Genomic DNA, 17,812 nt, shown 5'->3' on the forward strand with positions numbered 1-17,812 from the left:
CTACTACTACTATTTCTATTTATTTATATTAACCGGCAGACAGTGGTGACTGAGTTTGTTGCGGCGCTTCTTCTCAGCACTTGCCAAATGTTGGTCTCGAAGCGCTGGTAGGGTAAAAAGATTATGAGACATGTAGAGGCTCCTTAAGAGCATATTTTATGACGATTTGTAAGAACTATTTATTAGTCTAAACAAATAAAGAAATTTTGACTTTTGACTTTGACTTTGACACGTGAAGATGCGAATTATGTTTTTCGTTACAATATTTGCAGCCTCGTGAGCGACACGTGGAAACAGTATGTCCTGGCCTGAGGCAATTTTTGCAAAGACTCAATTTCTCTACAAACTTGACGCGTTCATGAACCGATGAATCTAAAAACGTTTTGCAAAAATATATCGGGTGTGCATCTTGACAGACAGGGCATTTGAAGTGAGGACGATTGAAAGTGGGTGAATATCCCAAGCACGTTTTTTACGCGGCGGAGCTGAGAATCGATGGGAGAAATGTAACTAGAGCAATGATTTTTTTTCTGTATATAGTTTAAACAGCGTTTTACACGATAGCAAAGTCTTCAGGACAATAGGTAGTTATTTTATGTACTAAAAAAAATTTCAAAGACCCATAATCTAATAGCGGTGGCGTGTCCTGACTCTATTTCTACTCATAAATTGTGTTATTCCTTCTTTCTCGGGGATTCTAGTAATTTAAGAATAGTATAGCCATAAAATACATTAAATAAGACTTCCAAATGATATGAAAGAAATGTGATATTTCATAATTTAAGTGTTTTAAATAGCCTTTCAAAACTGTCCCACGAAAAAAAGCAATTACAGTGGCTCAATTTCGACACTCTCTTACATCTCCAAAGTAGCTTTGAGAGACGTAGAGTTCTTCTTCCCTGCACCACACAGCTGTGTCCTCCTGATCGGGCTATAAAGACTTGCGACTTGTGGTATTGTTTTTCCAGCAGACCCGTAAATATTTGTATCAGCGGCACAGGAATACAAAATTTTTCAATTTCGCTGACAAGTGTATGAGTGAAAGCTACTTACTTAGATGCTAAACGATTCTTTAACATGATTAAAGTTTGGTGTTTTGTTGTATCTGCATACAGAAATTATTGATCAGAATTATAGTTTTCTTTATAATTTGAATTTTGTAACAGTTTTTTAATTCCGGTGGCGCAATTTCGGTGGCTCCGGTGGCGAATCTATTGCCAGGATTGGTCTTATTGGCTCTGGAGCATTGTACCTAGGTCTACTAAGGTCTCAGTCATAACTACAATATCGTCAGTTAATCGAATTTGTGTGATGTACTCGCCGTATCTTAATACTGAGCTCGGTCTAGCTCAGTAGCTTGAAAACCTCTAAGTGGGAGGTAGTGAAGACTTTAAGAGACTATGGTATCTCCAACTCTAAACCCTCGCAGCAAACAGATAAAGGACATCATCCATGTTTCATATATTTTTGGTCCAAAATCAAAAGTGCCGGCCAACAAAAAAAAGTGCTGTATTCTGACAGAATACGTCTGCCTTAGCATTTGTTACTATGGCACCAAAGCCGTAGCTCCACTGTGCGACGAGTATTTGAGATCTAAAAGTCATCGACTATTCATACATTTTTTGTTCAAAATCAAAAGTGTCGGCCAATAAAAAAAAAAGTGCTGTATTCTGACAGAATACGTCCGCCTTAGCATTTGTTACTATGGCACCAAAGCTGTAGCACCACTGTGCGACGAGTATTTGAGATCTAAAAGTCATCGACTATTCATACATTTTTTGTTCAAAATCAAAAGTGTCGGCCAATAAAAAAAAAAGTGCTGTATTCTGACAGAATACGTCCGCCTTAGCATTTGTTACTATGACACCAAAGCTGTAGCACCACTGTGCGTCGTAGTATTTGAGATCAAAGTCAGTCGTTTCATATATTTTTAGAACTCAAATATTACGATGCACAGTGGTGCTACAGCTTTGGTGCCATAGTAATAAATGCTAAGACGGACGTATTCTATCAGAATACAGCACTTTTATTTTTTGGCCGGCACTTTTGATTTTGGACCAAAATGGATGATGTCCTTTCGAGTTGTGATCTTGGAGGAGGGCTGATATGATGAAGTTTTCATACAAATACTTCAGAAGTTGCATGTTCGTTCGTTCGTTTCAGCCAAATGACGTCCACTGCTCGACAAAGGCCTCCCCCAAGGTTTTCCATAATGAACGATCCTGCGCTGTCCGCATCCAGGCTCTTCCCGCGACCTTTACCAGATCGTCGGTCCACCTAGTAGGAGGCCTGCCCACGCTACGTCTTCCAGCCCGTGGTCGCCACTCGAGAACTTTCCTGCCCTAACGGCCATCGTCTCTACGAGATTCGATCACGCAGGGAAACTCCGAGCATAGCCCGCTCCATCGCCCTTTAAGTGACTGTGAGCCTTCTTATAAGGCCCAAAGTAAGCGACCACTGATTTTCATAAGCTCAGTTGTGATTTCATTATCTCCTGGTTCATACCTTGTTTTTAATAGGGCATTCTAATCTCGCTCAAGCTAAAGTCTAGGATATCTTCGCTAAAGTGTCGGGATAATCTCGATCTTCAGCCTAATTACTAGTAGTGCTTCTTAATCTCTCCTAGCAGCTTAGGCATTTACCAAAATGGTTCTGCTATCCTCGTTATTCATGTTGGTATATTCAATTTGGTCCTCGCAAATACATACTTTCGATTTATTACAAAAAATCGTCTCTATAATACACTTTGTATCGATACTAAGCAGAATCTTAAAAACAGATGAGAATAGTTCTGAAACAGCTAAAATTTCCCTAGTCTCGTAGGTTACAATCTATTCTGCCACTCGAGCTGAAAATTCGTGGGATTTTGGAGCTGGATTGGCACTGGTCGTGGCTTAGACTTCATCAGTCGACATCTTTTGAGCATCTTTTATTTGGCATTCTTCTATTTCGGTGATCACTTCTTCTTCTTCCTCGGTCCCTCACTGATGAGGATCGCGACCGCAGATAGTGTTCCTCCATAGACTGCGGTCATAAGCTGTGTGGTGAGGTCTTTCTGATGAGTCTAGAATAACGGGGCTGTTGGCGGCTAGAGCCAGAAAGTTTTGGATTTGTTTGGAGGGAATGGAGGGATTTTGCCGTTATCACCATGCTTAGCAGGCTGGTTGGTAGTTCCAGTATGGTAGTATAATACCTGGAAAGATGCTGCAGCCCACCCTCCAGTATTTTGATTGCTTAGTCGGCTCTTACGACTCACATGGGAAGATCTGATGCTTTTTTAGGGTCACAACATAGGCCTGAATATTGTTTTTAATTATAAACATCTTTACTGGATAATAATACTTAATTGATTACAAATAAATAAGTAATTTGAGACAATCATCCATAACATTCCGAATTCCGCTGTATAAATAAATTTCGGTGGATTGGGTCTTAATTCAGGTGGCTTAAATACAATTTCGGTGGCTCTTGAGAATTTCAAATTAACACCTTTGCTGCGGCAGTAACTTTCTAATACTTTCCATTCCTTCGGTACAAGGTCTATAAACCTGGTATTAAAACTTACATTGTGGCGGCACAAGGCTTAAAGACCTTGTAATATTTAAGATATATTAATTTTATTTTTGGCTTCATGTTAATAGATATTGTGTTTTTTTCTTTGAATATTAATAATAATGCATTTATTGACATACACCTGAAGGCGTTCGTAAATAACTTGTTTAGTATAAAAATTATAGCTATATTCAAAATACAAGGCTTATGCACCCTGTGCCGCACTGAAGTAGGAAAGTCTGGTGGGTATTCTAGGGATGTGAAATACAAATATCGATAGTTTTAATTAAGTTTTAATAAAAATTTAAAAAATTAACAAACCAAGATGTTTTAATAATTTAGTCTAAATATTTTACAAATAAGACATACGTGCATAAATACTTAAATAAGCTATATTTAAAGAAAACATATTATTTAATAACATTTAGTTACAACTTCAAATGTTTGTCACGAAAAACTATTTAAATTAGCAATCAATCGTGTAGCAAATTAAATTATAATCAATTTGCCGTTTTGATTTTGTTTGTTTCTCTTGACGCCATGTCGACATGTGCGTTTCTTACGAATGCGAGGCAACACTGGCTGCACGAAGCTAGCGTGGGGTGCGGTACCAGGTGCGCAGGGTACAAGGTGCTTCGACCTGGTTTCGCATTGTGAAGATATTTTATTACTTCCGTGCGGTACCAGGTCTAAAAACCTGGTATTAAGGTAGGTATATCATTGGATTCTATTTTAAGAATACATCATAGATATATATTCATCACTTTCCTACACCGGACCCAATTTAAGTTATGCCTTTCGCACGACAAGGAAGACTATAATTTTCTTAGCCGCACGGTAAGCGAGACGTACACAAGGTCTATAGACCTGGTTTCGCACTCAACGTGTTAACATATCTCGAGAAGTATTAATAATATTTTGATATCTACCATATCATTGAATAATACAAGTTATTTACTATTATTTCTGCCACAAAAAAGTTTTGGAAAGAGGAAATTAAAATTCGCCACCGGAATTAGACAAAAATCGAGTTTGTTGATATTCACCCAAGTATCATATTTGGTTGTCGTTACCGAAAGCACTTGCTTAGGCTGAAAATTGCGAATAGGTTTTAACGATTGCGATTGTTTAGAGGACATAGTTTCGAGTAAGTCAGCTCTATCACGCAAGAAATTGGTAAATTGTTCGAGAGTAGGAACTGTGTTACTAGACCGATGCTCTTCCCACTGACGCGATGTGGTAGAGTCAAGTTTCGATGACACTAGATAAATTATCACTGTATCCCAACTATCAACTGGTTCGCCTAACGATTTTAACGCTGCGAGATTTTTCGTCATACAATCGAGTAATTGTCTGATACTACAATACGATTCATTTGCAATATTATCAATTGAGAAAAGGGACTTCACGTGATTATGTATTAGTAATCTTTTATTATGGTATCGATCGTTCAAGAGCTGCCAAGCTACAGCATAGTTTTGAGCCGAAAACTCAAGACTTTGCAGCAAAATGGCAGCGCTGCCTTGCAATGAGTTTCGCAAATAATGGTACTTCGTGATCAATGGTAAATTGTGGTTGTCATGCACCAACGAGGCAAAAGTATCTCGGTATTCTATCCACTTATCATAGCTACCGTCAAAACACGGCAACGATATTGTTGGCAGCTTAAGACCCTGTATGTGAACACCATTATGACCGTTATTAGACTGCGCCTCCTCGAACGTGCTATCAGCAAACAAACGCTTACCAATTGACAGTGCCTCTGCGTACGTACCCTCGAAGGCGTCGCGCTCGTCCAAATGTTTCTCCAACTGATCTACGTCTGTGAATTCGATTTGACATTGAATTTCATTGAAAGATTCATAAAGGTCTTTTAGAGAATCGAATTGAAATTGAATTGTTTTCACATCTGACTCGACGATGCAAGATTCGTCCTTTACTTTGTTATAGAATCGTGTGAGTTTGGCTTTAATTACGCCGCGCTTACTCACGAGTTCGCTTAATTTCGCGGGCATGATGAAATTATAAAAAAATACGAGAAAAATAACACGATTATGTATGAAAAATGAGTGATAGTCGGTACGTTACGTGTACGAGGCCCGTCCGTCGCGTTTCGTTGCTGCGAAGGCCGGGTTTCTGAAGACACGACGAGAAGTCTTCAGAAATTACGTGTATCGAGGTCGCTGGGTATCGCTTCTTCTCCAGTTCGAAAGTATTGGCATCCGTGTCCAATTATGTGTTCCCGAACAGGCGAAAGATATCCGGCTCGAAGGACCAAAAAACATGTAGTTTATTATTCTACATATTATTATTAAAACAATAAAATTTGTATTGGCTCGTTGATGTATTCGAGAAATTCGAGAGAATCGAGTGACATTTTAGATGAAAAATATTGACATAAGAAAAACGAAGAAAAAGAAATATTCTTGCTGGCCAGTGCGCGCAGCCAAGGAGGCCGCCGTTGCGGCCGCAACAAATACACTTACAGTAAAGTTATACAATAATAAATCGAAAGGTCACTCACTCACTTACTCATCATCATCATAATCATTTCAGCCACTGCTGAACATAGGCCTCCCCCAATGATTTCCACAATGGCCGGTTGGTGGCGGCCTGCATCCAGCGCCTTCCCGCTACCTTTATGAGGTCGTCGGTCCATCTTGTGGGTGGACGTCCTACGCTGCGCTTTCCGGTACGTTTATGTACTCACCTACTCATCACGAAATCTCAGAAACTACAAGTGCTAGGAGTCTCAAATTTTGCATGGGGGTTCCTTTTAGAACGTAGGTGCTCACTAAGATGGGATTTTGCAAAATTCAACCCCCCAAGTAAAGCTAGTCTCTTATTAGGACGATCACTCGTTCGTTACACCCTGCATATTTGTACTGTTAATATTTTTCAATTAATTCTTATTTATAATAAATTATTATAAATATTTATTTATAATATAATATAATTTAATCTATACTTCTATACTAATATTATAATGCGAAAGTAACTCTGTCTGTCTGTCTTGCTTTCACGATGAAATTTGGCATGGAGATAGTTTGAGTCCCGGGAAAGGACATAGGAGGTTTTTATCCCGGTTTTTGAAACAGGGACGCGGGCGATAAAGTTTTTCTGTGACAGACAAAATTTCAAGTGGGCGAAGCCGCGGGCGGAAAGCTAGTAATTTATAACTTCACCTCCCTTTAACCACTGTAAATCTATATTTAGCCAATATGCGTATCCAATAATTTTCCTAGCAATAAATCAATTTGCTTCGTCCACTTCGCGCCATCGCGGAATGAGCTGTCAAACGCAGACACACTCGAGCGGCCATGTTTGCGCGGGAACGCCATATTGGATTGGTTGGGCCACAGATTAATAATGTACAGAAGTTTTTATTTTAGACTTTTGGACTGGAAAATGTAGCGACATTTTTGGAACTTAAAGTTTAAAGGATAGAGAAGCTATCGTAAGCAAAATTCTTGCTCTATGTTGGAAAGAATTAATACTAAAGTTCGCTGAACAGAGCGTCACAACTTTACTAAAATCATCAAAAATCATCTATTATCTCTACAGATTTTTGATCTATTATTCTTGGTTAAGCAGATATACGCATAATTTTATTTTTATTTAAATTCCCAAATAGTTTTGTGTGCAGGTTGAAAAAGTGTTTGGTTTCCTTGACACTTCTCCGTCGAACATAAACGCATCGCTTCGCAATCTTGCGAGTGGAAAAACGCATTCTTATCGCCCGCAAATCGCATTATCTTCTAATCATAACGCACAACGCATTTCCGCAAAACGCATTCGCATCCAACTCCGAATTGCCCGTGACCTGAACCCCCTGCAGGGGAAGTGAAACTCTTCGATCCGTCTTCGTTCCGGAGTGTCCCGGTGACAGCGGTGGTCGAGCTGGCTGAAGGGAGATCCGGCTCGAAGGACCACAAACTATGGTATGGCGTGTAAATAGCCACAACAGGCATTTCCCGACGTAAAAAAAAGTTAACTGCTGTCAAGAAGTTAAAATAAAAATGGCGGCAGAGAAATTAAAGAAGCAGAATAAACAATTTGTCCCAGCTTGTCCCGAGTACCAACTTTCATCATATTAAACCTAATAATTGTTTTAGAAAGTTGGCGCTTGGCTAAATTGGATCATAGCGGAGTCGCGCGCAGGCTGAATCTGATTTGAGACTAGTGTTGGGACAAGGACGAAGGATGTATCGATAAATTGGGCCATTTTGACGGAACTCGCGACTGAAATTGCAGGTACCTAGGATGTATCGATAAACTGGGTGGTTTTGCTCAAGCCCGCCAACCGAAATTAGGGATTTTGCTTTTCTGTTACTTTTCTGTGGTCACCAGAATAATCCTAATGATTGCCATTATTCGTTATTAACAACAAAGAAAAAAAGGTCAACTAAAAGCGAGAAATATGGCCAAAATTAAAGCCAAACAATAATTTAAAAGTAGAAAAATGATTGTGTGTTGTGGTTTCTTGGACAAATTATGATTTTTGGAGTTGGTGCCAGCAAAATAATGTACCTTCGTTGACCTTGGCAGGGTGACACTGACTACAAAAATATATATTTCATGATATTGTTTAAATTATAATGCGTTTTAGCGCCCATCAGTTGGCCCCACTGAAGAGTAAGGTCCTGTCCAGTATTGTCAACTGTAAAGTTCATAAAGATTTGTCTACTCGGAAAGGGATCTACACCGCATCGCCTTTCGGGACCTGTCAATCGCGTGCAGATAAGTATGCGTTGCAGTATGGAGTTTCATACAAAGAACACTGACCGCCTCGAGTTGATACGGTTACGATCCCTTTCCGGGTTGATAAAATGTTAATGTGTTACGTAGTTTAGGTATAAAAACGAGAGCCCTCATTATTTTTTATTTTCCAGTGCACTTTTTTTTTTGTAATTTTAATTTTTATCGACAACAAACCCTTTCCCATCCCTAACCAGCGGCGTCTTTGATGAACAAGCTAAGTGAATTTCGCTTTGATCTCGCCGGGAAATTGCCCGGCTTCCGACCGGGCCGAGTGCACCCGGGTCGACCCGGATTTTTTAAAATTCTAATTCCCATTGTTATATGGGTTAAGAAACGCATAGTTTTACATACGTGGGAAAGACATGGAAATAGAATGTTAATTTTATCAATCTACTTATATCTATAAAAGCGAAAGGTCACTGACTGACTGATTTACTCACTCATCACGAAATCTCACAAACTACAAGCTACAAGGATTTTGCAAAATTCTACCCCTAAGGGGTAAAATAGGATCCAGCGTACGAAGTCGCGGGCGGCCGCTAGTTTATTAACCTTTAACTACTGACGTGGGGGCCTCTCAGGCCCTGAAAAAGTCAAATTGTTGAATTTCTCCTCTACCACGTGCACGACACACGCGAATCTTTTAGTACCTTCGAGTTTCATTGCGCCGAGGCTGTCAACAACTGTGCACGTGATTGCACGCGCAATTTCAGTAGGTAAATTAATTTTAAAGTTTCTTGTGGGCCTCTCAGGCCCCCACCTCAGTATTGGCGTAACTTTTTTTGTCTATAGTTTTCATTTAGTTGTCGTCTTTTCTTGAAATAATTTGAAAAAATCTATAATATGGAGCCCACAGTATGTCGTCCGAGAGAAAGCGGTATCTCGGAAGTAAAAATAACCAGCATTTAACGAAAAATAGAAGAACAGTAGTTTTTGGCACGTATGTTAGGAAATGATATGCCTGCCTGTACCTATCTATCAAGATTTAAACGATGAAACCAAGTCCCATACATGTCTTTTGAAGATTCAAATGAAATCTACATTTTAAAAACGTGTATGGCTTCCTTCACTGAGCAAAGCAAGTTTGTCCAGACTGTGTTTAATTCGCACTATTTGGTGTGTGTAATTCTTTTCCCTCTTTTTCATATTAGGATTACTGATATATCATTAGCTAAAAAGACTATTGAAAATTAAGATTCTAAGTTGATTTGTTAAATTTATGAATATTTTTCATGACAACTTTGTGAATCATGATTTCATGAGATTTTTGCCAAAAAATGCTACATGTTTTCTAAATATTGAAATAATACGTACTTATTAACAAATAATTTACATAAAATTCGTTTTATTGTATTTAAATATAACCACTATTAATAATTATTAAACATAAAACCCTAAAAAGATTATATATTTTTAAATATAAGCACACATATGTACGGGCCTCTCAGTCCCCCACGTCAGTGTTTACGTGAAATTAAATCCACCTCAGTAGCTAAAGGTTAATACAGCTGAAGAATTTGATGTTTGTTTGCTTCAACGCGCTATTCTCAGGAACTACTGGTCCGTTTTGAAAATTTTTTTGTTGGACAGCCCATTTATCGAAGAAGGTTTTCATCACCCTACACCTACAGTCAATAGGGGCCGAGCAGTAAAGAAAAATGTTGCAAAAACGGGAAAAATTATCCAAACTATTTTCACGCGTACAAAGTCGCGGGCACAGCTGGTATCTATACTCTAAGTATTACCTACTAATATTATAAATGCGAAAGTAACTCTGTCTGTCTTGCTTTCACGCCTAAACCACTGAACCGATTTTGATGAAATTTGGCATATAGATAGTTTGAGTCCCGGGAAAGGAGATAGGATACTTTTTATCCCGGTTTTTGAAACAGGGACGCGCGCGATAAAGTTTTATGTGACAGACAAAATTCCACGCGGGCGAAGTCGCGGGCACAGCTAGCTAATGTTATAATTTATTGTCTTGTTATTTAGTCGGTTAAAAAGACATTCTCTTGCAAATTCTCAGTACAAAAGCTCTTGTTTGCTAGTAGCTTTCAAAGAGTATTTCAGGACTTCATAACATTGTGGCTTCGTAAATATTTGCGGTTACCAAAAGGTTTTGTAAGAATTATTAAGCTGAAACTTGGTGAAATAACTCTTTTATTTACCTCTTTACTTTGACTTTGCCCGTGGGTTTTATATTTTACTAGCGGCCACCCGCGACTTCGTACGCGTGGATCCCGTTTTACCGCCTTATGGGTGGAGTTTCGTAAAATCCTTTCTTAGCGGATGCCTACGTCATAATGTCTACCTGCATGCCTTTCAGCCCGATCCGTCCAGTGGTTTGGGCTGTGCGCTGATAGATCACTATGTCAGTCAGTCAGTCAGTCACTTTTGAGTTATTTATATTTAGATGTGCCGTTTTTGAGAAAAGTGCTAAAATATCTGTCACTGTCATCCGATTAAACCAAACTTCAAAACAGATAATAGGTGAATACCGCGGAGGCAACGATTGAATACGCACAATAAAAACGAAATTGCAACAAAACCAGGCGATTAACACATGAATACGAAAACGGGACTATTCCCACCTCTCGTTCCCACCGCTGCAACTCCTGTGTAACCAGGATCTACAACTTGACCGCCATAAAAACCTAACCAATGAAGGTCAAGTTTGTCCCGGGGGAAAGTTAAACTGTCATTGGACCCGCAACGAAATTAATCAGAAGAACATAGGAGTTCGAAATTAAGGTTCGACTTCCCTCCATTAAAGTGACTCCAGCGATCAAATTGATTGCAAGTCGTTGAAGTTTTGTTACGTGAATAAGGCCACTGATACCGCGTCCGAACGCATGAAGCTGTGGCCCCATAGCAGGGATGTTATGGATATCCGTAACCGTAACCGAAACTTTCGGATATCCGAAATAAAAAAATATCCGTAACCCTAATCGAAATCGGTATAATATTATAGTGTCCGACCGAATGTTCGGTTTCGGTTTCGTTGTCGGTTGAGTTTCGGTAAAAACACGAGTTTCGGTTTAGTTTCGTTTTCGGCGGCAAACTTGCCGAAACTACGACCGAAACCGAATGTGCATTCGGGAGTTTCCTCGCTGTTATCGGTCATGTTCGGCGCGTTGAATGAGTGAATGAATCCGATCAGAGCCAATGTCGTGATTCGCTCGCTTGTTTGTTTGCTGTTAGTTTTGTTTTGTTGTGGTGGCGAGTTTTCGAGTGATTTATTTTGAATTTGGTAAGTTTTATCTCGTTTTATGTCGTTATAACATAAGAGCGGGTGTAAACATAAAAAAAAAATTCAATATGACTGATAAAAGTTTAATCTAACCTATAAATTTTTTTTTGGTTCGCAAATGCTATACGTAAACAAACATTAGTTAAGTAGTTAGTAATGACTATAGTGCATTTCATGGTGATAATATTATGGATTCAGAGTTTCAAAGTTCATTTTAGTATTTATCACCAAGGTATCCAAGTGGCAAGTACAGTAGATACTAACTTACGTACCACCAATTTTGTTTTGAGAAATTATTAAGGTAAAAGACCCGATCATGGGACGGGATATGTAGATGTCCTGAATATTGCGAGTAATTAAAAAAAGTCTAGACTATAAATCCTTCTTTTTCTTTTTTAATACATAATTTGATACCTTTTAGAGTAAAAAGGCACTTTATAAGTTCAATTTTAATGCAATTTAAAGAGAAAACAATAAAGACTGACTGATAATAATAACGTTTTCTTTATTTTTCCCTCAAAATATGAGCCTTGTAAGGAAGTTTCGGTTTCGGTTTCGGTTTCGGCCGAAATAGACACCGTTGCCGAAATTCGTTTTCGGTTTCGGTTTCGGTCGTAAAACTAGTTTCGGTCGGACACTATAATATTATTCCTATATCCGTAAGCGTATCCATAACCGAAACTACATATCCATAACATCCCTACCCCATAGCAGCATGTCGATCGATGACAGAATCCTTCCAACACTTCACCTGCCCCTGGAACCGAATGTCAATGAGCACTTAACTGATTGTACCGCCATCTTGGAATACAGGGTGGTACTTGGAGACAGGAATAGAAGCCTCTTGTGCTCATTATATTTTATGCAGATGAGGGCTTGTCAAATCTTAAATAATAAATGGAATGAATTCAAATTCGGAAATCCAAATTCAAATTCGGCTGAAACGAACGAACGAACGAATCCAAAAAGTCAGTTAGAACTTATTTTATCAATAAAATAAGAGAATTCGAAAAACAGTTTTTTTTGTTCAACGTGCAAAATGCTGGTGAATTTCTGACATCGAAATGTCAAATCGCGTACTTATTCTCAGGAATTAAGTACTGGTCTAATTTTAAAAAATATTTCTGTGTTGGATACTGTCCTTATTTTAACGAGGAAAGCTATAGGCTTCTTTTTTCGTTCGTTCGTTCGTTTCAGCCGAAAGACGCCCACTGCTGGACAAAGGCCTCCCCCAAGGATTCCCACAAAGACCGGTCCTGCGCCGCTCGCATCCAGGCACCTCCCGCGACCTTCACCAGATCGTCGGTCCACCTAGTGGGAGGCCTGCTCACGCCACGTCTTCCGGTTAGTGGTCGCCACTCAAGAACTTTCCTGCCCCAGCGGCCATCAGCTCTACGAGCTATGTGATTTAATTTATTAAGAAAGGCTCAGGCTAATAATGACGCAGCATCAATGATTTTTTTTTTTCAAAAACGTGAAAGATTTTCAAACGATTTTTAAGCACAATATCTATTAAGAATATTCTATCAAAGCACACAATTTTAGCTAAAATCTTTTAAGACAAAGCAAAGATAGATTCCCCCGTGAAATATAGCCGACCGTAATGAATTACAATGAAGCACTCTTCTGATTGCCACCTCCGATATACAGGGTGTTTCGTGAGCGGTTTATAGATAAAGACGGAGAGGTTGATTAATTTAAGGCTGTTCTTGCGACTTGATAAGGGTTATACTTAGTTTAGTAGACGATATTATAATAGTCTTATGCCCGTTTTCACCATCAATCCCTAATTTTTAAGTGACCCCTATGGTAACACATAACAAGAATTTTGTTTTCAAAGGGGCCACCTCAAAATTATGTTTTTTCTATCTATATGTTTTTTCAAATCTACGCTGAAGGCTGGATCCTACAAAACTGGACTGTCGTGTGAACACACATTAATAAAATTTGTGTTTTATTCAAATTACAAATTCGAATAGATCAGTTTCTTCGACGGACCCTCCGTGGGAACAAGCCATGAGTCTGGATTCCGTGTGGTAGAATGAATCTGCGTTCCAATGAGGGCTATCGTTTTAGCGCTCACCAGTTAGCGCCACTGTAGAGTAAGGTCCTGTCACTTGCTAGTAGCGAAGACAGTGGCGCCAACTTGTGAGCGCCAAAGTGGTAGGAGGACTATCGCATTTGCACTCATCAAGATGGCGCCACTGTAGAGTAAGGTCCTGTCAATCGCCAGGGGTGCCAACTGTTAAGTATAAAAACAATAGCCCTCATTAATTAGAATTAAGAATTACAGTTGGGGAAACCCCAAGGCTCTATTTTAGGTCCGCAACTATATCATGTTGATAAAAATGATCTATTGACCAGTTTTGGTGGCGTGCAGGAGACAGTGGAAACTAAATGACCTGATGGTTTACTCACCGACGGTGGTGAGTAGCATATTGTCTAACAGCAGCGCGATGGCCACGATGACAAGCACGAGCTTATGATGCTAAGAAGAATGTTTTCTTAAGGGAACAGAGAGTCAGAGTGAGATCGTCAGTAGTTCTAGCAGGCTAATTAGTGGTAAGCTTACAACATATTGGGTGAGAAGAATATTATAATTAGGTGTTCTGCAAGGATCTATTTTAAGCCCGCTCCTATATCTCGTTGGTAAAAATGATGCTATCGCAGGTTTGAAATCTACCATTATTTATTTCTTTCTTTACTCACCGACGGTGGTGAGCATATTGGTTGAGAAGAATATTATGATAACTTAGGTGTTCTGCAAGGATCTATTTTAAGCACGCACCTATATCTCATTGGTAAAAACGATGCTATCGGCTATCGCAGGTTTGAAATCTACCATTATTTATTTCTTTCTTTCTTTACTCACCGACGGTGGTGAGCATATTGGTTGAGAAGAATATTATGATAACTTAGGTGTTCCGCAAGGATCTATTTTAAGCCCGCACCTATATCTCGTTGGTAAAAATGATGCTATCGCAGGTTTGAAATCTACCATTATTTCTTTATTTCTTTCTTTACTCACCGACGGTGCAGTGGTGAGCATATTGGTTGAGAAGAATATCATGATAACTTAGGTGTTCTGCAAGGATCTATTTTAAGCCCGCACCTATATCTCATTGGTAAAAATGATGCTCTCGCAGGTTTGAAATCTACCATTATTTATTTCTTTCTTTCTTTACTCACCGACGGTGGTGAGCATATTGGTTGAGAAGAATATTATGATAACTTAGGTGTTCTGCAAGGATCTATTTTAAGCCCGCACCTATATCTCGTTGGTAAAAATGATGCTGTTATTCCTTTATTTCTTTCTTTACTCACCGACGGTGGTGAGCAGCATATTGTCCAGTAGAAGCGCGATGGCAACGATGACAAGCACCAGTTTCCGCGACTCACGCATGGCGCCGATGCGCGCGCGCCATCCGTAGCCGTCCGATGCTACGCCCATGGTGCCTGTTGTTGGGGCCTGGGGAAGAATAAGGCTTTATAAATAAATCTACACTTAAATTACTAATATTAGTTTTGTTTGTTTGCTTGAACTTATAAACTACTGGCCCGATTTGAGAAAATATGTTAGTGTTGTATACTCTATTTTTTCAGGAATGATTTAGGCTATACAGGGTGTTGATTTCAATCCTCGCCATATTTATTTAGGTGATCTATTATGACTTATATAACCATTATCCACCTAAAAATAAACGAAAGTGGATTTTTTAGCGAATATTTTCCCTGCGACATCAACTGTCCTGTGGCTCGCAATATGCAATTTACGTTTACATTGTGGCACCAACCAGCTACGCGGATCACTCGCTTATCATGTCGGATCAAGCCACGTAAAGTAGGTAGTGTAAAAGGTATTTTTCTTTGACTAACTAAAGTTAAAGTTCGTTTTAAATTTTTTTTACTGAATGTTGAAGTCAACTTTTTTACTGATTCGTGACCAGATTAAGCTACTTAACTAACTCCCCAAATATGGCGAGGATTGAAATCAACATCCTGTATATCATCACCCTACAGCCAATAGGGGCGGAGCAGTAAAGAAAAATGTTGTAAAAACGGGAAATATTATTCAAACTATTTTCAAGCATACGAACTCGCGGGCACAGCTAGTTGAATAATAAATTAAAATACACGTTTCTTTACTCAAAGCCACTTCACGCATCATTGCTCGTTAAAGCAATCCAGTTTTTCCTTCGGGCTCGCTACGGATCTTAATAGTTCCTGGAGCAATAAAGGTAGAGTTTCGTTTGCCTTGGTTTAATAGAGGCAAAGGATATTAATAACAGGTTTTTAAGACATAATAATATGAAAAACACACCGTATAATTAATAAAACAGTTTATTATTTTTTTTGCTTTTAAAGCACTGTCAATTTAATGTTTCTTTTTTGGTTTAGCCGGAAGGTTAACTGGCAAAACATGCTTGTTTGCATTAGTTTGCCTTATTTTCCAATTTATATGGTAATAAGGAAAATGAATAATTTAATCATATTATTATCATCCGAATGTAGGTAACTCTTTTGTCTAAAAATTGTTTTTTATGATACCAATGTAGTTTCATTTTTTTTTTCAAAAAAAATATTTACCCGCGTCTCTTCTTGTTATGACGCATACAATAAATAAATACCTGCCTTGTTATGCATTAAAAGGTAGGTAATGGCAAGTTGCATCTCAAATATCATCTTCATGACACTTAAACAATGATCTCGACGTAAATTGATAATGACCGTCATTGAGACACCTTCGAATGACCTTTTTCGTCATTTGACATCACTATGATCATACCATTTACGCCCGTATTCACAAACATTACTATGAGGTCTCACAGTGCGCGTGGACAAGTCACTTAATCTGTCACATGACACTTCACTTTCAAATAGAATGCAATTAAAAAGTATAAATAACCAAAATACAAGCACTGATACTGACAGCATTTCTTGCAGAAAAGAACTCTTCTTCAAAAGTAATAAAAACAATAATTGGCCCAATTTAAAATTCGAACGCACAACAATGGCGGGCAAAAATCAAAATGGCGGGCGGAAATGAGCGCGAGCGCTAATGACGCGCTTCCGGAAATATGGCGGTGGTTCCTGTGTTCTGGTTAAATAATTTTGGCTTTAATGCTGTTGCTGAAAGGGTTTCTTTTTGTTTATTTGACGCTTAATACTACCCTTAATACTAGCGCCTGCGACTTCGTACGCGTGGATCCCGTTTTGCATCCTTTGGGGTTAAAATTTTAAAAAAATGTTAACAGCATTGTTGTGTTCCGGCAGTTAGAGGTAAGATAGCCAGTTCCTCCGTGGTTGAGGATTCCGGGTGAAGCTCGCTTCCACCTTCGGCCTGATCGTCACTTACCATTAGGTGAGGTACCGGCCAAGAGCTTCCTCGTTGTGAATAAAAAAATTCCGTCTTAGTGAGCACCTACGTTCTATAAGGAACCCCCATGCAAAATTTGAGACTCCTAACACTTGTAGTTTTTGAGATTTCGTGATGAGTGAGTCAGTCAGTCAGTGCAGCAGTGACCTTTCGCTTTTATAGATATTATGTCATCACTCTTCATCATTATCATCATTTCAGCCATAGGACGTCCACTGCTGAACAAAGGCCTCCCCCAATGCTTACCACGTTGATCGATTGGTAGTGGCCTGCGTCCAGCGCTTCCCTGCTACCTTTACGATGTCGTCGGTCCACCGATATTATGATATTAGATATTATGTAGATTAAGAATACTTTTCATTCAGGTGGCATTACAAAATGTCACCCTTTAGATATGGAGGGTAGTTATTTTTAAACCTTCTAACGTCCGAAATGCCCTTTTAACTTTGTAAGTTTTAGAACTATCGATTGGAAACCAATTATTTGATCGCACGATGAATGAACATTAGTAAACTTTTGAATTAAGTAGTTTTTAATGGGAGATATTTTGGGAAATTATTTCTATTGAATGGTTAAGGAACAAAAAAAAGTGAATTAAAGTAGGTTAATTTTGTAGCAGAATAAAAATATAGGTAGTATATTTTAGAAAATAAATGGCCAGTGAGCTTAAAGCCATAAATATTCATTAGGCAACATTTGTTGATAAACACTGTTTATAAACTGTTCATATACAATGTTTCATAATCTCTGTAAACAGTTTATAAACAGTCCATAAACATAGGTGATGAAACATTGTTTATGGTACATGTTGCCGTGCTCCCCGCTATGAGTGGAGAGCAAGTGTGGACGGCCAAGTTTCAGAAACCTGTGTA

General features: G+C 38.8%; 1 protein-coding gene across 1 annotated transcript in view; it reads right to left on the reverse strand.

Moving 5' to 3' along the window:
• LOC135086097 (synaptic vesicular amine transporter) overlaps window positions 1-17,812 on the reverse strand; it is a 48,772-nt gene that overhangs the window by 26,987 nt on the left and 3,973 nt on the right. The window contains exon 2 of the mRNA XM_063980864.1: window positions 14,888-15,032. Coding sequence (XP_063836934.1) covers window positions 14,888-15,014 — 127 coding nt within the window. The 5' untranslated portion in view covers window positions 15,015-15,032. The remainder of the gene's footprint in view (window positions 1-14,887; window positions 15,033-17,812) is intronic.

The sequence above is a fragment of the Ostrinia nubilalis genome, chromosome 30 (assembly GCF_963855985.1).
Source record: "Ostrinia nubilalis chromosome 30, ilOstNubi1.1, whole genome shotgun sequence".
Taxonomy (NCBI): domain Eukaryota; kingdom Metazoa; phylum Arthropoda; class Insecta; order Lepidoptera; family Crambidae; genus Ostrinia; species Ostrinia nubilalis.